Source organism: Notamacropus eugenii, chromosome 1, assembly GCF_028372415.1.
Source record: "Notamacropus eugenii isolate mMacEug1 chromosome 1, mMacEug1.pri_v2, whole genome shotgun sequence".
NCBI lineage: Eukaryota > Metazoa > Chordata > Mammalia > Diprotodontia > Macropodidae > Notamacropus > Notamacropus eugenii.
Window position 1 is genome coordinate 175,800,056 of NC_092872.1, and position 23,937 is coordinate 175,823,992.

Sequence of the window (23,937 nt, forward strand, 5' to 3'; positions counted from 1 at the left end):
ATGCATACATACAGAAACATATCTGTGAACATGTAATGTGTGTATATATTTATATAATATACAATTTATTCCATAATTGTGTTCATCTTTCGTTTTTGAAGAAGACCATGCCATCAGAGAAATGATGACATGACTTGCACTTAACTTTGTTTTGAGTGAGGGAGGGCTGTGCAAGGTTACCAACCTCACCTTCTCCTCCTAAGCCATTTGGATCCAGTGACCAGATATTCATCAGGATGACTGGAGATGGCCCAGGATACAATAGGAGACCTTAGTCTTTTTTGGCTAAGGCCTATTCAAGTGCTCACTTAGAGTGAGATGACACCCATTCAGTGTATAAGTTTCTTTAGGAATGAATCTGGGAATGGCCTCTTTAATGAGCAAAAGAAAAAGATATACGTAAATACTTTAATACACATATAAGCACACATCTGATATATGTGCATGCATACACATAGACATCATTCATGCATGCATAAGATTATTTATATCACATACAATACACATCGTGTACATGTATATGTATATGTGTGCCTATAAGCCCTAGAAGCCTCCAAGCTCAGCACTGTTCACTTTTCATTTTATTATACTGATTTCTAAAGGTGAAGTCAAATGTTAAAAACTCAATGGATATTAACTAAACACTCCCTACGTGCAGAGTACTGGGTTAGGAACACAAATCTTCAGATCAGAAAATTATATTAATACCAATTCAATTTTCTTCTAGCATTAACCAGATACTAAGTCACAAAAGACTGAATGGGTTACCTGGCTCCCTAGTGGAACTGGCCATTCACCACAAGCTTGGCCCAAACAACGTTTTCTGCTCAGAGGTCGATCTTTATGGGCACAAGCATTTGGAGACACTGACTGCACAATGCCGCTGGCTTTTACTCGTTCACAAGTTATTTGACGATGGCGAAATCCATTACCACAAGACACAGAACATTCTGACCAGTTACTTGTCAGCCACCTAGGGAAAATGAGACAAAACTTTTTAGAATGGAGGTAAGGGATGTGGTAGGGTCACAGAATGAAATGTTACTCTTTTCAGAAGGAAAAAAAAACCTGAGTAACTAAGAGCATGAGGGGTCAAGAAATTAATTTCACTTCAAGACATGCTGAATGAACACTTACTAATACACAGTATTGTGCTAGAAATTTAAGGCAATACAATGACAAAGACGGCTCTGGTTCCTGTCCTCAAGGAGTTTCTAATCTAGTAAGAGAGACAAAGTAAGTATAGAAATAGCATCTGGTTCAACCCTTTTGACAGATGATAAAACAAAAATCCATAGAGGTAAAGCTACTCTCCTAAGACCAAACAGGTCATTGCAGGGTCAGCTCTAGTTCACAAGTTCCCTGAATTGTAGCAAGGGCTTCCAGGGGCAGTGGGTGGCCCCTCACTGGAGACCATCAGACAAAGGCTAAAGGGTAAGCTGTCAGGGATGTTCTACAAGGAATTCTTGCTCCAATACAGCCTGGATTAGATGACCTCTGAGGTCCTCCCAACTCTGAGATGATCTGATCAGCAGGGTGGGAAAAGCGAAAAGACAGCTCAAGGATGGCATGCCTAGCTTCGTTCTCTCTAGGGACCAGATGGTGAATGGTGGGAAATAAAGGCAAGAAAGTGGCTTTGGTTCACTGAAAAGTAAAAGTCCTGAGATTCTCCTTTTCTATTTGAAGGGAACTGAACTAATATCCACCTTAACATTCTAAAGTGTGCTATCAGTGACCAAACCATCTGGTAATTTCATTCTTAAATCAAACTTTTAGAAAGATTCATATTCTCTGCTTTGTGTCCTGGAGCCTATCAGGGAAGGGAAGTGGGTGGGGAGGGGAGGAGGGCTTCCTGAAGAAGTTCTTTAAAAGAAAGAGTGAAAACTAGAGACTATCAGACACAAGAATGAATGCACCTTGGAGGGCAGTCTCGCCTGTTGCAAGGCTGGACCAGATTCTGTGGCTTCTGGAGGTGATCGCAAAAGGTCTCATTGGCTTTTTGTCTTTTTGTTGTCATGCACTGGGGTCTCTGAATGCGGCTTCCCAGGTTGCCACAGGTAGCAGAGCAGTATGTCCATTCACCAGGCTCCCAATTATATTCTGCTGAAAAAAGAAGAAAAAGAAAAAGAAAGAAATGTTGCCACAAACTCAACTTAGGAACAGTGAGTGGAGGCACACTATGTTATGGCCTACAGACTTTTGGGGGAATGAATTTCCTATCAGTCTCCTTTATACAACAGGATCTTAAGGATGCACAAAAGAAAGACATCTTTCCTCCTTCTCAAAAGTGCAATGGGCTATTTTTAATATTATTCTCCTTCCCCTGCTTTCAGATATCTACAGAGTCAGGTGCAGGAGCCAAATGGGGCCCACTGGAAGACATCCATGCTCTATTACCACAGAATGGGAAAGAGGGACTATGGTGAGCCAACCAGATGTCCTAGAAAAATCCCAGAAGGTGTAGCTATTAACCACTGGACCTCCTACTCAGATATCTTGTCAGAACATAGGAAGGGGGAAAACCTGAGAGTTGCAACTTCTGTTAAAGCCACTGTCCTGGGAAGGATTTGGAGGCAAATCCTAATTTCTTAGCCAACAGCTCTCAGGATTTTAAGCACTGGACAACAGGACTCTGGGCTTGCCAAAGTCCACTGAATCAACAGAGACAATCTGGCTTATGAGAGGGCAATAGATATTAATGAGACCTCAAAAGCATACAAAATTTTGGGGACTTCTAGCTCTATACAAACATGCAGCATGAATCCATTAAAAATAACGTGTATAAATCAAGGATATAATTCTTAACAATAATCCTAAAGACACAGGCACATAAGCATTTCTACAAACAGGATGGAATGAGATCATCTCTCCTCAGGCCAGCTGGGCCTACCTTGCTTGACACAAGGCCACACAGGTTTCCCAGATCCAAATCAAGCTCAGAGAAAGGGAAAAGGAGAGGAAAGAGGAGATAGAGGGAGAGACTACTACTTGCTTCTCATTCCAGAAGAGGGAGAAAGAGATAGAGGGAGTGCAATGTTGATAGGGGCTCTTCTGTCCCTCAGGAGAGAGGCGGAACAGTGTTCATGAGGAGGGGAGAGAACACTGAAAGAATGGAGCTAGAGTCCTCTGTCTACACCCTCAAGTTCTTTCTACTTCAGAACTAGTTAGGCCTTGTTTAGTTACTTCCCTTTTCCCGAAGACTCTCTACATAGTCTGCTATACCCCACTCCTCACTCCCCTGAGAAGTGGAAATAAAATCATCCTTTCTGCATTGCATGTTCTATGATCTGAAGATTATTGTAAAGGTGTTGTACCTCTGAATCATGGCAGTCCAACATGATAACAATAGAAAGTTTCTTCCTTAATCCAGGCACACGAATCGTTGTTTCCTTTCACCCTTTTCCCAACATCCTTTCTCAGAACTATTGTTCTGGCCAGAGACAAGTAGGGTCAGTCAATCAGCCAGTCAACAAGAATTTGTAAAGTGCTTTCTATGTGTCAATGTGCCAGGCATTGTGCTAAACATTAGGGATACAAGAAATGCAAAACTCAGATCCCAAGGAGCTCACAATTGAATAGAGCAAGTGACTGTACATAAAAGATATGTACAGGGTAAACTGGATACAATCTCAGAAAGGGGGCACTGATGGGAAGTAGCAAAGGCTTCTTGAGGAAGGTAGGGTTTGAGCGAGACCTGAAGGAAGTCAGGGGAGCCAGGAGGCAAAGACAAGGATTCTACAAGGCATAAGGGAGAGCCAGTGAAAAGCCTGTGAGTCAGGAGTTGGAGTCTTGTATCACAGGAGTATCTTAAAGGCCAGTATTGCTGGATTGTAGAGTACATGAAGAGAAATCAAAACAGAAGACTGGAAAGGTAAGAAGAGACCAGGTTGGGAAGGGCTTAAAACCCAAAAGAGAATTAGATCTTGGAGGTAAAAGGAAGCCACTAGGATTTAATAAGTAGAGGAATGACATGGTCAGAGCTGAGCTTCAGAAAGACCACTTTGGCATTCGACTGGAGAATGCACTAGAATGGGGAGAGACTTGAGACAAGGACATTAACCAGAAGGCTATTGCAATAGTCCAGGCATGAGAAGTTGAGGACCTGCCAAGAAGTCAGAAGGTAAGGATTTATCATTTGATAATTAACACATTGCAGAGATAGGGTTATTTTAGGATCTATAGGAATAATTAAAAGGTTGAATAGGTTAATAACTTATCCATTTTAATTTCTATATTTAGTAATGAGTAATTTGATAAAAAACTATCTGCCACACCCAGAAAGGAAAGAAACAGACAACCCTAAGAACTTATAACTCCTAATGAAGTTTGTTGGAGCAAGAAGAGATCTCAGGAGGACTGGAGAGAAGATTGTATTGCTACAGTTCCTCCGGTTCTTGAGTTACGGCTCTACTAGCCATCAGGGCAGCACAGGGCCGTGTAGTCTTGGATGAACTAGTTAGGAGGAAGGGAGATCCCAGATGGCTCGTAGGGATCAAGGCAACAAACATGAGTCCATAGCTTTTGCCATTTATTCAGAAGAGGTTCAACATCTGATAATCATCAGAAATGTTTTAATTTTCTAGTTCACAAGGATTCAAGGGAAGTGATTAGTTAGATAGGAATCCTATTATCTATTGGAACGAGGAGAAGATTACACAAAATTCCTCCATTTTATGAAGAACTTGATAAGATCCTCCAGACTAAGCCAACATATTCCTTGAAACTCAGTGACTTCAGTATTCCGACCAAGCACAGAGCGAGAGAAGAGGAAACACTCTTTTTGAATATATTGTTCAGGACTAAGAAAAGAAGGAGACCAAACCATTGTAGAATACTCAGAGGATTCATGTCTATATGCTTTTAATATTCAAGAATTAAATGAATTTGACAGAATTTAAGCTCCTTGAAGGAAGGGGCTGTTTGAATTTAGTCTTTGTGACTGGAATATGTGACTGGCACCTAAGAGGTGATTACTAATTAGTTGACTGAAGAGAATTAGGAGGTATTTGGAGAGTACCATATTATATCATAAGAAGTAAAACTGATTGTAACTTAGGTGGGTAAAGGACTGAATACAGGCATGATCATTTACGAATCAGTCAGCCATGTACTGACTAATTAGAGTAGGGGTCCTTAACCTATTTTGTATCAGAGATCCCATTGGCAGTTTAGTAAAGTTTATGAATCCCTTCCCAGAATAATGCTTTTAAATAACTGAAGGAAATTATGAATTTCACTTAGAGGTTACTGAAAATAAGGATATAATTTTTTTTTCAGATACGAGTTCATAGACCCTTTGAAATCCATCCATAGACCCCAGGTTAATAAATCCTGAATAAGAGCAAAAGTAAAAATAAATATCAATTTAGAAGGTGGGATAAAAGTGAAAAGGAGACACCAGGTGAAACTACAGTTGTTTCAATCTGATCTATTTAAACAAACTGGAATTTAAGTTCTTTGAGGGCAGGGAAAGTTTTTGTCTCTCTTTGCATCCATATAAGTACTTACTGCTTGTCCCCTGAACTGTAGTGAATTTGATTTCATTTGAGCTGAGAGGAACATTAACATACCATTTGGAAACTCTGAGACACCTCAGCAGTTGGGGTTACCAGAGAAAACAGTGACAAGCAACAGACTCCACAGGCAAGTAGAATAAACCAGAAGTTATAAGTGGAGTATCTTATCATTCTTTAATCTATAAACAGTTAGCTCTCTGCCAAGGGGAAAAGGTTAAACTTCACAAGGGTATTAATATTAGGATGAAAAGGGTCTCAGTTTATTAATGGAGCTATGTATAAATATTTGTATGAATGTACACAGTCTCCTTCAAGCAATACAAATTTGTTTCTACTCATAAAGGATGACATTTATGTTGATAAAAACTCCAAAAAGTAAACATGTCCTTATTTACATTATGAAAAGAGAAATGGCAGCTACTAACCATACACTATTGAAAACTCTATGGCACTCAGAGTTTAGCTGACACCAATAATGTTGCCAAGGGTACTGGAGACTAGCAGGCTCCTAACCTTTCTTCAGAGGATGCTTTAAATAGTTTTGACTTTCAAAAATGGCCAACATGTAGAGAAGGATTGTGGGACATTTGAAATAGGAAACATTTACCAGAAATAGTGACAGCAGGCTGATAACAATTCTAATACTGAACTAAAACGAGCTTCATATCAATGGATTGAAAAATAACTATAGGAACAAATTTTAAAAACTGGTTAAGTCCTATTGAAATAATAAGCAGGAATATAAAAGACTGAATTTTGTGTTGTTTATGGTAGTGAACTTATGTGAAAGCTCTATTGAAAGTTTTTGTTGTTTAGTCATTTTTCAATTGTGCCTAACTCTTTGTGACCCCATTTAGAGTTTTCTTGGCAAAGATACTGGAGTGGTTTGCCATTTCCTTCTCCAATTCATTTTACAGATGAGGAAACTGAGGCCAACAGGGTTAAGTGTCTTGCCCACAGGGTCACACATCTAGTAAGTGTCTGAGGCTGTATTTGAACCCAGGTCTTCCAGACTCCATACCCAACCCTCTATCCACCGTGCCCCCCAGCTTAGTAACAGATAAAGAGCTGCACATGGACAGCATCTGTTAAGATCTGAAGAGATATGAAGAAAAGGAGATTGCTGCAAGACCAAGACATCATTGGGCACTAGGTCCTAAGCAAGTAAGACACAGAGAGAAAAGCTAACTCAACAAATAAAGTTCCTATTTTAAGAGCATTTTAAGGTTTTTAAGGCTATTTCCTGCATAGAAGCACCAGCAGCAAACAGTCTAAGTATTCTCCATTGCTGAGGATGTTCAAGTTTCATTTAGCCTTAGAAAGACTCAGAGAAAAGGACTTACCCCAGAGGCATTTTGTTAAAAATTACTTATATCCATTTTTCTATGATATGCCCAAGAATATGGATTCTCCTCACCCATCCCAAACTAATGGACTTATAAGAATGAAGGCAGTGACTCTGTCAGTTTAGGTATATGTGTGTGACATCACATGTATACCACATATATATTCAAACTAAGAAAGGCTCTTACATATTTTCAGACTGACAAAGTCTCTAAGTTAGCAGCTGAATGCTGGCTAACGAATCTTTGAAAACCAGAATGAATATCCATGGTGGATGGGGTGGTTGGTGCTAACATCCTCTCAAGACTTGTGAATCAAAAAGCATCGATGAAACACCTAGCATGCCACTGTGCTAGACACTGGGCATACAAAGACAGTTCCTGGCCTCAAAGAATTTACATTCTACTTTGTGTTGTTCATTCTGACATCGTTAATTTCATGAGACAAGACTTTAGGCAGAGGAAGAAGGATGAGATAATTAGGGAGACTCCAGGTGTAGCCAGAAATACAATTCAATTCAAATCTTACTTTTGCCAGATCAGTTCATACATTCCTAATCTAAAAGCCAGATTTTGTGCCTTGTGTCTAAATAATTTGCCATTGAGAACACTGAGCAAAATGAGGTGAAAATGGGGATTTTCTTTAGAAATTAGATGCTAATCACTTCCAATAATGATAGTTCCTATAGTTAGTCACCATTCCAAATGATTTTTCCCTTCTCTTCTGACACTTGGTAACAGATGAGGTACTACATGATGTTGACAGATTTTTATGTGATCACAGAAGGAGCCAGATTTAGCTGTAATAACCAAAAATAATTGATAGCTACCAGCTGTGTCCACAGTCTCCCTCAAACAGCACATAATGAATTCTTTAGCTTATTGTTTTTCAGGTTTTCCTTCTTAGTTCTGAGTTTTTTGTTTTAAGTTGCACAAAGGGCTATTTGCAAAGTAGAAACAGTTAAATTTATTGACTGTCACTGTGGCCTGGAGATTGTTTATTTAAGTACAGCACCATCTGAATCCCGACAGGGCAATCCCCCTGCCTTGTCTACTTTCGGCAAGGCCTCTCTGGTTTCCTCATCTCTTTAAAAATTCTGAAATGATGAGCCATTTGAGGGGCTGAAGTACATCATAATAAGTAATAATTACTCAAGGATTTTTATACCCATCAATATATCATTACAATAGGAATCTGGAGATTTTTACAATCTAGCTGCTTGTCTTTGAACATCAGGGGTGAGAGGGGTGAGAACCTGCAACAAAGATTCTAAGATTTGACTCCCAGGAGGACTAGGTTTGGAGCTTGTGGGGCCTGTGGTTTCTGGTTTGGAGAGGGAAGGAAAACAGGGGCTGTGGTGTGAAGGAGAAGGAGGCAGGGATTTGAAGGAGCCCCTGATCAAAATCATCTCCCCAGCACATTCTACCAACTGAAGGTTAATTTGGATCATCTAGACTGGAGTGTTAGACCTATGTATCATTCTCACCTTAGTGTTAAGGTTGCTTTAATCAGATCAATACCTAGTTGAGAAGTCTCAATGAATGGGAGTTGTTTTGGAGGTGTGGGTGAGGAAAGGGGGTAAGTGTTGCTTGCTCCAGCTGACAGAATGTCTTGGGCCTGGGTTGAGTTCAGAGGTTAGTGATTATTTATAAGGAGATGGAGGAGGGGGTATGTCTGTGTGGTGGTGGTGGTGGTGGGGACAACCACAAGGGAGGGCTGTTAACCGCAAGAATTTAAGCATCATCACCAGGGTAGCTGAAGCCAGGGTCCAAGGCTTCAAGGAGCTAGAAGCTTAGCAAGAGAAGGAAGGTGAGGGGAGTTTGGAGACGTTCTATGTGGTGAGTTTTTATTCGATGGACTACTGCATGCTTTTTGCTTTTCTCCACTGGTCTAAACATCTGGAACAGTGAGACTACTGAGCTGGAGAACTAGGAGAGGACAGAAAGAAGAGGCTCTGAAGCTATGTGCCAGCTTGGACTAAACCTTCATTGTTATACCATCTTCTTTCTTATTCATTCTCACTCTAACTGCATCTTCATTATGGAGACAGATATCTGCAGGGATCCCTGTGATTGGAAAGGCTTTCGAACTCAACCTTCTCTTATGTCTGGAGAAGGCAGTGGAGATGACAACGAGGGGCCCCTTTCAGAAGTGCTGGGGGTTGGAAACACCTAATTTACAGGGACTATACACATGAGGGTCCAGTGTGGACATGGCCAGAGGGAGAGTAAGGTGGAACACAATAGTGTATTTTATTTTCCTTTTGGTAAACAACTCCTAAGGGAGTATTTGAGCTACCAAGGATGACTTCAGAATTCAGGCTCATGGGAGATGACCTCTGAAAACTGCTATGTTCTGAACCACTTTACCAGAGTATAAGCAATAGATATCATTACAGAGCATACTGGCACAAGCAACAGACTATTCTAACCTTTTGATGAAAATACTCACAGAATAACACAAGGTATTCTTTTTTTTTAATTTTATTTTTCATTTTTAACACAGTTTATAACAGATAAAACAATTCAGACTTTTGGTCAGGTGATATTTCTTTTTAAAGCATTTACAATTGGACCACAAAAGAATTTTTTTTAAAAACATTAACCAATTGAGACGCAAATAATATTTATGATGCTAACTTCACAAGCTCTTGACCTCATTGTTTCCATGGTTATTACTAAGAATTAAAGGACCCTAACTTATCGTTGTTGGTCTAAAGTCCTATGCCTAATAGCTTAATTTTAGACCTAACCTTGGATGTTCCCCTACCAATAATCTATAATTGAATAGATCTGGTATTAAGCTTACAAACCTTTTGATTATAGGAAATTGCCACCAAGAGTAGGGACATTACAGGGATACAATATCTCCCCAACCTCATGTCAGTTCCAGGATTAGATTGTCTACTTGCATTCAGTCAGGCTTAAAGTCTGCCAGGTGTCAGTGGGGAAATTGAGTCAGGAGAATCCTACCTCAGCCCAGGCTGAACAGCCACTCTCCCACCTTTCCCATGAGATCACCTTTTGCAGTTCATACCAGCATCTCACCAGTTTACTGGCATCATGGATTGGAGACTCAGATCGCCTTTCTTGCTACCTATACTTGGAGTTAGACCCAGAAGAACAGTCACTTAATAGTCCCATAGCATCTAAAAATGGCAAGTTCCAATAACCAATTATAAATATGATTATAATTTCACTTTGACTAAGGAACATCTTTTGAGGCAAGTCTTAAATGACTTACATGCCTTTCTATACATATTCTAGTTCCTGATTAAATAGCAATCATAAAATCAAATTACCATTAAAACCTTAACTTTTCCATCAATGTCAAATTTTACCCGAGGTTACCTTCCTCTAGGAAATTTAGACTGAAATTCTTTTCCCCAAACTAAAGATGTCATTGATTTACTCTCAGTAATTAATTCAGTCAATTGTTTTAATACTAATTGCTTTTACCTCACTTTGTAACATGTCCAGTTTTTCTCCCTATCACTCCCCTCCCTCTGCTTCCTAATATCTTGCATTCTGATTACTCCTTCCCTCAATGTACCCTCCCTTCTATCACACCCCACCTTTCCCTTATCCCCATCTTCTCTCTTTTCTTGTAGGGCAAGATAAATTTCTATACCCCATTCCCTGTAATTCTTATTTCCCGATTATATGCAATAAAAATTCTCAACATTCATTGCTAATACTTTGAATTCCAACTTCTCTCCCTCTCCTGCTCCCTCCCCAGCCCCACTGAGAAGGGAAGCAATTCAATACTAAATATGTGTTCTTTCGCAAAAGACTTCCATAATAATCATGTTGTGTAATACTAATTATATTGCCCTCTGTTCTACTCTATCCCCCTTTATTCTTTTCCCCACAATTGACCTTGTCCCTTCTCGAAAGTGTTTATTTCTAGTGACTCCCTTCTCCCATTTGCCCTCCCTTCTAACATTCCCCTCACCCCACTTGTCACCTCCTCTCCTACTTTCCTGTGGTGTGATATAAATTTTCATATCAAATTTGGTGAGCATGTTATTCCCTCCTTCAGCCATGTGTGGAGAGAGAAGCTTTATTTTTCCCCCTCTCCCCTTCTCCCTTATCTCCTCCATTGAATAAGATTTTTCTTATCTTTTTTATGAGTTCTAGCCTGCTGTGTTCCATTTCTCCCTTTTTCTTCCCGGAATTTTCCTCCTTCACCCCTTAATTTTTATTTTATTTTTTTGTGTGTGGATATCATCTCTTCTGATATAACACACCCTGTACTCTCTATCTATCTATGTGTATGTGTGTGTGTGTGTGTGTGTGCGTGTATGTACAATCTCTCCATCTATGCAGATACTGAGAAAAGATTCAAGAGTTAAAAATATTTTCTTTCCATGTAGTAATGTAAACAGTTCAGCTTTAGAGAGTCTTTTATGATTTTTATTTCCTGTTTACCTTTTCATGCTTCTCTTAATTCTTGTCTTGGGAACTCAAATTTTCTATACTGATCTGGTCTTTTCCTCAATATGAATGATTGAAAGTCCTCTATATCATTGAATGACCATTTATTCCCTTGAAGTATTATACTCAGATTTGCTGGGTAGGTGATTCTTGGTTTCAATCCCAGTTTCTTTGACCTCTGAAATATCCCATTCCAAGCCCTTCAATCCCTTAACGTTGAAGCTGCCAGATCCTGTGTTATCCTGATTGTATTTCCATAATACTAAAATTGTTTCTTTCTAGCTGCTTGCAGTATTTTCTGCTTGATCTGGGAACTCTGAAATTTGGCCATAATATTCCTAAGAGTTTCTCTGTTCAGGTATGTTTCAGGAGGTAATTGGTGAATTCTTTCAATATTTATTTTGCCCTCTGATTCTACAACATCAGGGCAGTTTTCCTTGATAATTTCATGGAAGATAATGTCTAGGCTCTTTTTTTGATCATGACTTTTAGGTAGTCCCATAATTTTTAAATTGTTTCTCCTGGATCTGTTTTCCAAGTCAGTTGTTTTTCCAATGAGATGTTTCACATTATCTTCCATTTTTTCAAATTTTTGGTTTTGTTTACTAATTACTTGGTTTAACTCATAGTCATTCCTTTCCCTGAACTCAATTCTCTCTTTCAACGAATTATTTTGTTCAGTGAGCTTTTGAACCTTCTCTTCCATTTGGCTAATTCTGCTTTTTAAAGCCTCCTTCTCCTCATTGGCTTTTTGGACCTCTTTTTTCATTGAGTTAGCCTGTTTTTAAAGCTGTTATTTTCCTCAGCATTTTTTTGGTTCTCCTTTAGTAAGCTGCTAACTAGTTTTTCAAGCTCTTCTATTGCCTGAGACCAGTTTAAGTTCCCTTTAGGGGCCCTGGAGGCAGAGGCCTTGACTTCCTCTGACAGTATGCCTTGTTCTTCCTCATCTGAAAGGATGGGGGGAGACACCTGTTCCCCAAGAAAGTAACCTTCTATGGTCTTATTTTTTTCCCCCTTTTTTGGGCATTTTCCTAGCCAGTTACTTGACTTCTGAGTTTCCTCTCCACAACCACCTCACCTCCAGTTGTGCCAAGCCAGCACTGGGGGCTGAGATTCAGATGAGCTGCTCCAAAGCCTTAGGGCTTTTAGGAGGGGGTAGGGCTGCTATTCAGTGTGAGATTAAGATCAGCTGCTCAGGAGGTGGCAGGGCCACCACACAGGGCTCAGTTCCTTCAGGGAGTTTACAATGAGACCTGTAGGCCTGTCTGCTGCTGCCTCTACTGGTGCCACCTGAGGAGGCACGAGTTATGGGGACACCCTGCTCCCTTTTTGGCCAGCAGAAAGACCCTCTCACTGACCTGTGGGTTGAGGGATCTGCACTGCTGCTGGAGATTCTATCCCTGAAGCCTGCTCAGATCTGCTCCTTTCAGTGCCACATGGCCAAGGCAGGGCTAGTCTCTGCTCTGCGTCTGGTGCATGACAGACCTTTCCCATTGGTCTTTTCAGGTACCTCTGGGATAGAAATCTCCTCCACTCCATTGTTCTGTGGCTTCTGCTGCTCTAGAATTTGTTGAGAGTTCTTCTTTATAGGTATTTTATGTGCTATGGTGTAAGAGCTAGCATATGTGCATTTTTCTACTCCGCCATCTTGGCTCTGCCCCCTCAACACAAGGTATTCTTATAATTTAAAAGTTCCAAGGTAGAAAAAATATGTTTACATTTCACAAGAGATATACACATCTGGGATGTCGAGGTTGTCTAAAGAATGGTTAGCTCTCTTCCTTTATTTATCTAGTAAAAATAAGCTTAGCACAAAAATAAACTAGAATCTTCTGAGTAGCCAAGAGATTTCATATCTAAAACCTCTCACCAGAGATATCAATCATTTAAATGGATTGAGGTGGATTTTCTCCTTTTCCCACCCTTTAATAAGCAAGTCGCAGTAGCAGTAATAATAGCAACTGACATATGGTACACCTATGGTTAAAAAACATTTTACATACATAATTTCATTTGATTCTCACAACAACTGTGTGAGGAAGGCAAGGTATTGCGGTGGAAAAAGGTTGGAGTTCACACAGCTACCTCCTTTCCCAATTCCTCCAGTTACTACTGCCCTCCCCGCATTGATGAAATTATTTTGCTTTAACTCTCTATTATGTGTGCGTTCATTCTTCATTGCCGAAGAAGACCATGCCATCAGAGAAATAATGACATGACTTGCACTTGACTTTGTTTTGAGTGAGGGAGGGCTGTGCAGGTCACTAGCCTCACTTCTCCTCCAGAGCCATCTGAATCCAGTGACCAGACATTCATCAGGATGACTGGAGATGACCCAGGAGGAGGCAGTTGGGGTTAAGTGACTTACCCAAGGTCACACAGCTAGTGAGTGTCAAGTGTCTGAGGTGAGATTTGAACTCAGGTCTTCCTGACTCCTGCACTGGTGCTCTATCCACTGCACCACCTAGCTAGCCAACTCTGTATTAACCAATCAATTGTACAGACTTATCTATTATTTCCCCCGTAAGAATATAAGCTCCTTGAGGACCAAGATTGCTTCTTTATTATCTTTTGCATGCTGGGTGCCTAGCACATAAGGAGTGAATGCTTAGTGAATGAATGAATGAAGCCTCAGTTCCACCAATTCTTAGCCCTGAGATTTTGGGCAAGTCACAATTTCTCTGAGTTCCTACTTCCTCACCTGAAAAACAGAAACATTTACCCTATTCACATGGCATCACAGGGAGGATAAAATGAGCTAATGGTTTGAGATTTTTTGCATATCATAAAGCATGTGATTTAATTCAACAAACATTTATTAAATATCTGTCATCCTGACTTTTTACATAATGGAATAATACTCAGAGAAGCAAACTAACCCTTCCTATGTCACCCAGCTAGTAAGTGCTAGAACAGAAACTTGAACCCAGATTTTCTAACTATGTTCAGAGGAGAGAATAAAGGTACTTAAAAAATCCACCACTTGGCTCATCATTCCTTAAATAACAGTAGGAAATTGAAAGTGTTTGGGGAAAAATCTGTAAAGAAAAGAAGAAAGAACAGGGCATGCATTTCTTAGTAAACTTCAATGCTGACATTTCTCTAAGCAGAAAATGGCTTTGAGCCATCAAACAACCAATATTTGTATTGTCTAATGAACTACCAAGAGACAAAAGTTACTTCTAGGGCTGAACCCTACTCACGGGACTTTCCCTCATGTCCCTGATGTTCTCAATGGGTTAGTCTTTGAAGAACCAACAAATGGTGCTTCTTTGATATGACCGCCTAGAACATCCTCAAAACCAACAATACTGCAAGATATTTAGGATTGCGGTTGCTATTCCAGACATTCTTGTCCTCTCTTTTAGGGCAATGCATTCTTCTACACACACAACTAACAGAGATGTTTGCCAGTTGTTCCTATCATTCAGAAAATGGTCACTAGAGATAGTTTTACTTCTTTTGCTTTCAATGGATATATGTGGACCCACAAAATCTCACTATCCAGAGCTCCCAAAAGACTTTGTGGCATCCTACATGACCTCGTTCGACATGCCTTTCTTGCTAAAATCCTACTGAATTGACTACCCTTATAGCTTGACACCCTTTCCCACTCTTATTCTCATTGTACTTCCAAGTCTTTGCTTCCAAACCAAATGTCTTAGTCTGTGTTTCCCTTGCAAGGTAGGAGAATAAAGTCTACAACATATAAAACAAGGCACAAGAAGCTAATTGTCTCTTCTTGAATCAAGCTGGGGGAGTCTAGGCCACTAGCTTTGTTTAAAAGAAATGAATCATATGGTGCTCTTCTTCCAAGTCATCCCACAACCCTCTTCACATCCCCTAGCTCTACCTACTTTCTAGTGCCTTAGCAATATCACTGATAGAATTATAAGAAGCATCCTTCTCCACAGTCAGTTGGAAATGAATGCCCTGTCTTAACGTGCCACCAATTTGCCCATGTGGGATTAACACATCATTGTATATCTTTCCCACCAGGGAGATGTAAAATGTGCAGAGAATTCATATTGTTAAAGACTATATCCATCACTAATTCATCTTGAAATTTATCAGAAAATACCACTTTAGAACATAGTAGGTTCATTTAACCCGAAAGCAGTGGGTAAAACTTCATGGTGAATCTTATCCTTTATTGTGAGTAGTCTCATTTATTGGAAAAACCATTTGTTTGCTGCAATTTGCTATAAAGATATTGCTGATTAGGTCCAAAACTTCATCCTAGAAAATTAGGCTTGATGGAAAGGCAATCAAGGTTTAGAGCCAACTTCAATCCATCTATGTTGGCCTTGAGATCAGAAGACCTGCTCTTGAGTCCTGGCCCTACCACTGCTTCCATTTCTTCATTTGTATAACAGTATAAATATTCTTATCCCTTTTTCTTCATAGGTTGTTGTGAAGATCAAATGAGAAAATGGACATGAAAGCTCATTGTATTTATAAAGCTCTATATACATGTCAATTATAATGTAGGGGTAGGGATTGGTACTAGACCTATGATTTGGCTGAGGACACTCAATCATTCAGATCAGTACCTCTTCTACAAGTGACAGTTCTAGAGACTTGCCTAGAGCTCTGAGAAGTTAAAATGACTGATCTAGGGTCATATGGCAAGAATGTGTTAGAGGTGACACTCAAACTTAGGTATTCCTGGCTCCAAGGCCAGCTCTATATCCACTATTTCACACTTTCTGTTATTATTTAATCATTATTAAATGACAAATACTTATAAGAGTTGTTAGCCAAATGTAATTTTGGCTAAATTTTGGCTTGCTGGAACATAACAATCTACAATTTGATACACCCAAGGATCCTAGCTTCTGAGATAAGAACTCACTGTTTGACAAAAATTGCTGGGAAAAGTGGATAACAGTGTGGCAGAAACTGAGCATAGATCAATGCCTGACACTATGCACAAGAATAAAGTCCAAATGGATACATGATCTAGGTATAAAGACTGACACTATAAACAAATTAGGGGAGCAAGGTGTCAGATTTACGGAGAATGGAGAAAGTTTTGACCAAACAAGAGACAGAGAATATTATGAAGTGTGAAATGGATAATTTTGATTACATTAAATTGAAAAGTTTTTGCACAAACAAACCCAATGCAACCAAGATTAGGAGGGAAGCAGAAAACTGGGAAAGAATTTTTGCAACTAGTATCTGTGATAAAGGCCTCCTTTCTAAAACACATAGAGAACTGAGTCAAATGTACAAGAATACAAGTCATTCCCCAACTGATAAATGGTCAAAGATTTTCAGAGAAAGAAATGAAAGGTATCTATAGTCATAAGAAAAAATGCTCTAAATCATTATTGATTAGAGAGATGCAAATCAAAACAACTCTGAGGTACCACATCACACCTACAAGATTGGCAAATATGACAGAACAGGAAGATAACAAAGGTTGAAGAAGATGTGGGAGAGCTGGAACACTAATTCATTGTTGGTGGAGCTGAGAGCTGATCCAACCATTCTAGAGAGCAATGTGGAACTCTGCCCAAAGGGCTACAAAAAGTGCATACCCTTTGAACTAGCAATATCGCTTCTAGGACTGTATCCCCAAGAGATCATAAAAATGGGAAAGGGTCCCATATGTACAAAAATATTTATAGCAGCTCTCTTTGTGGTGGCCAAAAACTGGAAATCAAGGGGATGCCCATCAACTGGGGAATGGCTGAACAAGTTGTAGTATATGAACATAATGGAATACTATTGGGCTATGAGAAACAATGAATAGGAAGACTTCAGAGAAGCCTGGAAGGACTTATATGAACTGATGCTGAGTGAAAAGAGTAGAACCAGGAGAACTTTGTACACAGCAACAACCACAGTGTGTGAGGAATTTTTCTGGTAGATTTAGTCCTTCACAGCAATGCAAGGACCTAAAAAATTCTTAATGGACTCTTGAGGCAAAATGCCTTCCGCATCCAGAGAAATAACTATGGAACGGGATCGCAGAATGAAGCAGACCATTTTCTCTTGTGTTATGTTTTGTTTTATTTTGTTTTATAGTTTCTCTAATTCATTCTAATTCTTCTATGCAACATGACTAAGATGAAAATGTATTTAATAGGAATGAACATGTAGAATCTATATAAGATTGCATGGTGTCTTGGGGAGGGAGTGGTGAGGGAGGGGGGATAGAGGGGAAGGAAGGGGGAAGAATCTAAGATACATGGAAGTGATTGTAGAAAACTGAAAACAAATAAAATAATTTAAAATAACAAAAAAGAAAACACCTTGCTGAAAAGAGCTAAGAATAAAAATAACTCACCTATATGAAGCATATGTCTAGTTGTCACACTGATATTTGTACTGATGTTGGATGCCATTAGAATATGTTTCTTGTTCCCTTTGGGCAAATTAACTTTCATATCTGAATACTTTGGTTCTGAAGAATAAAATGTACTTTTTACTAGAAATGTTGCTAATGTATTGTTCTAGTTTGAAATTCTTACTCCTACTTACTTGCTGGATAACCACTTTTACTCATTATTCTGAACATTTACAGAAAACTCACCCATTAGTTCATGGTGCCATATGTACTAGGCATGATAAAGTATGCACAATACGGGTTAGGTGCTGACTCTGGTAGCAGAGTATTATATATTCTCCAAGTATTCTTCCCAACAGAGTTCAAGTTCCTACAGGGCAGAAATTTTCCCTTCCCCCATCCCTTTGTATCCTTGATATAGTGTCTTACACACATTAGGCATTTCATTTCAATTAAATTCAACAAGCATCTTATTATGTGCCTATTACATGGAAGGCACCATACTATGCGCTAGGAATAGAGAAATAAAAATGAAATAATCCCTGTCCTCAAAGGGTTTAAATGTTTTTCAAAGCAAGTGGGGTAGAGTGGTTTGTATCAGAAAACTGCTATAAATGCATGTGCACCACATGACTCTATCCATGGTTGAATGTGAGAGCCCCTGTGATGAATCTTACCATGTTGTTTAATACTGTGACTTGGCTAAGAGTCAGTATTGCATTGTGTGTAGAGGGCTACACTTGGAAGATTTGAGTTCAGATCCTGCCTCAGACACTCATCAACTGTGTGATCCAAGGCAAGTCACTTAATCTCTCGGGGTATCAGTTTTGTCATCTATATAATGTGGAGAATAATACCTGTAGTACTGTAATGATGACTTAAATGGGGAGATCTTTCCCATTCATTAATAGGCCCGTGTGACCTACCTAGGTCACATGGAAGCCTGAGTCACACGGAGCCTGTGGTGGGAGGGTGAAATTATTGAATGGGTGAAACAGGAAGAGGCAGAGCTAGAGCAGAGCTGGGAAGAAGAGAGTCAGAGAGCACTCAGAGCTATGAAGGATGCAGGCGAGCAGGCAGCTGGCTGGCATAAGTGAGAGAGCTTGTTTGTGATTTGTTTAATGGAGCTGGTTTGTGGGAAGCCCAGCAGGGAGAAGGTTTGGGGCAGGTGTTGCGTGCTACCTTGTTATTGTGTATAGATATCTTTGTTACTATGTTGGATCTGGCTTTCTGGTGTCTGAATAAAAGTTTTGGTTCTGTCTTCCACATGGAGAGACTGTTGTATTTCATGACTCAGAATTGTGATGGGATATTCATGGCTGCTGTGGGTGCTGTGAATTATCACATTGATACTACAAGTACCTATCTTAAAGGTTTATTTTGAGGTTCAAAAGTGTAAATAGTTAACATTATTTAAATGTCCATGTGGGCTGTTATTATGGGCTATGTATAGACTGGGGGAATGGAGAATATTTGGCATCTCAGCCATATACCTATTTTCCTTAAGCGGAGTAAGGAATCAGTATAAGTATTTACAAAGTATCTTGTTCTATACATATCACTTGCCTGAGATTATAAGAATTACACACACACACATACACGTATAAAACAAGACTGTTTGAAGAGAAAAGAGACCCTTTATGAAGATGAACCTACAAGAAAAGGTAGTACAATGTAGAGATGAAACAACAAAATCACGGGCAGGAAAGGTGCTTGGACAATTTGTAAAACTGGCTAAGGGTCTTTGGTGGCCCCTTCTCAGATTCCTTTCTGGCCACATGTAGCCTTAATGATCTGTCTCCTTCCTTCTCCTACCTCAGGTACCTAGTTAGCTAGTAATTTGTCCCCTGCCTCTATAAAGCACCCCTTCCTTCAATATAGTGGAGCTCTTCTCAGGCTTTCCTCTTCCCTAAGCCAATGTTCTATGATTTGAACATTTCTTCTTTCCTGTTCTTATCACAACTCATCTGTCTCTCATCTTCTCTGTATCCTTAGCTTAGTCACGAATGAAAGCAATTTGATCTGGTAATCCACACTACACTCCATTCAACTCATTAGCCCTGAGATTTAATGCCACCTTAAGTTACTCATTCAAAGAGTGGTGTTTTCTCCTGTCTCTGTTTCTTCATGTGTAAAATACAGATAATAGTTCTGACATGAACATTAAGAAGTTTTGAAGACTTAATTGGTATTTATTCAGGACCTACTTTATGTTAAGGGTTCTAAGAGATGCAAGAGGATTTTGCTTGCTGGCTGTCCTCCATGCCTGGAATGCCCTGCCCTCTCTCCTTCTGCCTCCAAGCTTCCTTGATTTCCTTCAAGACTTAGCTCAAAGCCCCGCCGTGTGGAGGCCTTTCTCAGTTATCTCAAATGCTAAAGCCTTCTCTTTTCAAATCACCATCAATCTTCTCTCTTTGTTTCTCTCTCTCTCTCTCTCTTCCTCCTTCTCTCTCTCTCTCATGTCTCTGTCTCTCTCTCATCTCTCTCTGTCTCTTTCTCTCTCCCCCTCCCTCCTATCTAGGTAGTTATTTACTTGTTGCTCCTCTGATTAGAATGTACACTCCTTAAGATCAGGCACATATCTCCCCACCTCTTGTATCCCCACCATTAAGCATAAGGGCAAACATAGTCTAGGCTAGGGAAATTCAGAGTTATGCACTAGTAGGCAATGTGTGCACTAGAGCAAAGAGCCTAAATGGAGTAGAGCATCTGTTTTGGAGAGCTGTGGCAAATGAAGCAGGAGAGCTAGGATAGATTCAGGTCACGAAAGGCCTGGAGAACCAGGCAGAGGAGTTTTAGATTTGATTCAGTAAGCAAGAAGCAGAGGAGCAGCATGCTAAAAGCAACATCCTGTAAGAGAGCGGGTAAAATGTCCATAGGAAATGCTACTCAGACACTGCGTAAGAGCTAGCTACACAGGTTATTTGGCAAGGGCTACAATAATAAAATGCCTCTCAATTCTCACTCCCAAACTTCTGGATAAAACCTGCATACAACTCCCCCTTATAGTTAAAAAAAAAATCTAAGAATCATGTAAGCTTGAAAAATAATGAGAATGATACACTTACCTGCCAAGTGGAGAACAAATGATGCCACTGCTTTTCCAAGGGCATTGGTAGCTGTGCACACATATGTCCCTTCATTTTCAAGTGAAACATTCTTCAGCAATAGGGACCCATTAAGAAGCAAGAAAGCATTGTCACTCAGGGATCCTCCTCTTTTTAACCAAGTAATATTAGGCTGAGGAACACCTGAGAAACAAAAATGAACAAGCCAGAAATATCCCTTTAATGATCAGCAGTCATAATGTGCCAAATCATTCAATAATGTCACTGACACAGTGAGAGCACAGATCTACCAAATACCCAGTGCCTAGCACACAGAGTAATAAAATCATATTTAGAGATAATTTAGCCCAACCTTCTCATGTTAGAGGTGAAGAAAGTCAGGCCCAAGTAAAGTGACTTGTTCAAGGAGACATGTAGTAGGTGCTTAACAAATCCTTGTTATGGATTGATTCCGGAATTTATGAGTTTGTGTTTCCCATTTCTCCTTATGTCCAAACAATCAGAACACTGGCTCAACCTACCAACTTTTCAGCTTCTTTGTTGGGAGACTGTTCCCATGGGACCCAGTCTGTGAGTCAAGTAGTATATTTATTGTTTCTTATCCTTGAAACATGATCTGTCCAAAGTCACTCAGCATCTCTAGTTCATCTGTCACCAATGGAGAGCTCTACATTTATGTCATGTGACTATACCAGAGGATTCTATGCTGGGTGACCATCAGCTTCTGTCCATTGCTCTTCATGGAGGCCAACATTCTGACATGCTGATCACTGCAAGAAGTACCGTAGACTTGGAAATTTCTGCCTGACCTTCCTGGGTGCTTCATTATTGGTCTACACTGTAGGGATGTAGATGAAATCAATCCAGGCCATTTTCTGGTTCATTCTTGGTTCATTATGTTATCCTTTCAAAGGTAATGACTGAGTTCATTGTGTTTCCATATTTCCTGGAATATTAGGTATCATGACTAAAAGTCCATAGATATTAAGGATTGAGTCTGAGCAGGGGAGACCTCTTTTCTCTAGGAATTTGTTTATATAACAGTTGAGAACAGGGGTCAGCAAACTACAGCGCTCATAGGCTACCTACTTTTGCATGGCCTATGGTCAGAGCAGCTAGATTGGCTTGTGGGCTGGAGTATGCCAACCTCCAGTTTAGAAGAATGAAAAAAAAGTCATGATTTTCATGGCTTAGTCAAATTTACACATATACATACACACACATATATACATACATGTGTGTATGTGTATGCAGTTTTATGGTATTAAAAATGATTATCAGTTTCCAAATGCTTAATCTTCATTGTAGAAACAATTCATAGCATTTTTTCACATGAAAGGTACAAATCCCTCAAATAATGTAGAAACCCCAAACAACACTTGTATATCAAAACTTAAATCCAGTTTACTCTTAATTAAAGGGGAAGGGAACTGGGGCAATACAGAAAGAGAACTGTATTAGGAGCCTAGAGACAGGTTCTAGTGCTTACTCCACCACTGGCTAGTCACACGTGCATGTCACATGATCTCTTTGGGTCTCAGACGCCAAGGGGAAAAAATGGAGATACTAGCACTAGCTTTTTCTAAAAAAGGGTGGGGGTAGAGATACTTTTGGCCCTGGTGGTTCTCAAGTGTGGCCCTTTGACTGAATCCAAACTTCAAAGAACAAATTTTACTTGAGGACCTAGAGGATCACATGTGGCCTCAAGGCCACAGGTTCCCCACCCCTGGTCTAAACTCCAAATTTTAAATGTAATGGGCTTGACTAAATGAAATCTTAAGATCCCTTCCAGCTCAGGCTACATATGTGTGTATGGTTTTATCTTTTTCCTGTACTATCCAAGGATACATTTTCAATCCAAAGCTAGCTGCTTTTGCTTTACATAGTCTCTTCTGGAGCTACCTTCTTCTGACCAGCAGCGTCCACTCAGAAATTACTGACTAGTTCTCCTATGAAATTCTACAACATGTAATTAAAAATGTAAACTTAATGGAAAAGAACAAGGCTATATCCCAATGACAAATCTGCATGTCTTTATGGTGTACATTGACAATATATTTTTCTTATAGCAAAAATAATAGAATTTTGGCAAAAGTCCCTTCATTTATTCCTGTTTTAGAATTTGTCATCACCTGGACTATTTGTGAAGAAAGGATCTGTCAAACAAATTAATTGTGAAGGCAAACTCTCTTATGGGAGCTTTTACAACCCATTCAACTCTTTAGCAAACTTGTAATAATTAATATATCAATATTAAAGCATTTATCTATCAACAAAAGTGGAACCCATATTTTGTTAACCAAGTGCCAATAATGAAGTCTGATTCCAAATTTGAATGAATCTGTGATTCCACTGATGTGGCCACTTCTTCCATGGGCACAGAATGTATGTAACCCATTCAAGATTTTTTACCCTAAGAAAGTTCTGCCCTTCCACTATGCTAGGGACCTCCTTGTACACTTTTTACCATTTGGTAGGTGCCAATGTGGTACTCAGAGAGTCGATCCGTTATTCCTTGCTCTCATTAAATGTACTTGAAAGCAAAAATATTCTCATTTAATTTTCCCATAATTTAATCATGTTAATTATTGTCAACAGAATTTATCTCATTTATTAAGCACTTTAGGTTTACAAAGTATTTTTTCTCACAATAACCCTGAAAGATTGGTAATTAAAGCATTGTTATTCTCCTTTTACAAATGGAGAAATTGAGCCTCAGGGTGATGAGTGACTTGTTCAAGGTCAGCTAGCTAATAAAAATCTATTCCCAGGTGGTCAGTGGATAGAATGCCAGGTGTGGAGTCAGGAAGACTCATCCTCCTGAGTTCAAATCCTGCCTCAGACACTTAGAAGCTGTGTGAACCCAGGCAAGTCACTTCACTGTTTGCCTCAGTTTCCTCCTCTGTAAAATGAGTTGAAGAAGGAATGGCAAACCATTTCAGTATCTCTGCCAAGAAAACCCCAAATGGGATTATGAAGAGTTGAACACAACTGAAGTGATTGAACAAGAACACAACAATACAATGTGCCTGGCACTGTGCTAAGTGTTGGGGATACAAAAAAAGGCAAAAGATAGTCCTTGTTCTCAAGGAGCTCATGGTCTAATGCTGGAGAGAACATGTAAACAACTATGCATAAACAGGATACACAGGATATAATCAACAGCGGCAGGCACTAGCATTAACAGAAACTGGGAAAGACTTCTTGTAGAAGGTGAGATTTTTTTTATGGGACTTGAAGGAAGCAAGAGAAACCAGGAGGCAGAGGTGTGGAGG

The 23,937-nt window shown here is 39.6% G+C and overlaps 1 protein-coding gene across 8 annotated transcripts in view; it reads right to left on the bottom strand.

The window, feature by feature from the left end:
• Nucleotides 1-23,937, bottom strand: part of ADAMTSL3 (ADAMTS like 3) — a 562,343-nt gene that overhangs the window by 26,668 nt on the left and 511,738 nt on the right. For 4 of the 8 annotated variants that reach the window (XM_072619353.1, XM_072619322.1, XM_072619348.1 and 1 more), the window contains exons 24-27: nt 20,663-20,845; nt 17,595-17,711; nt 1,917-2,103; nt 769-973 (exon numbers count right to left, since the gene is read on the bottom strand). In XM_072619353.1, coding sequence (XP_072475454.1) covers nt 769-973; nt 1,917-2,103; nt 17,595-17,711; nt 20,663-20,845 — 692 coding nt within the window. The remainder of the gene's footprint in view (nt 1-768; nt 974-1,916; nt 2,104-17,594; nt 17,712-20,662; nt 20,846-23,937) is intronic. The other 4 variants (XM_072619328.1, XM_072619316.1, XM_072619342.1 and 1 more) reach the window with 3 other exon arrangements.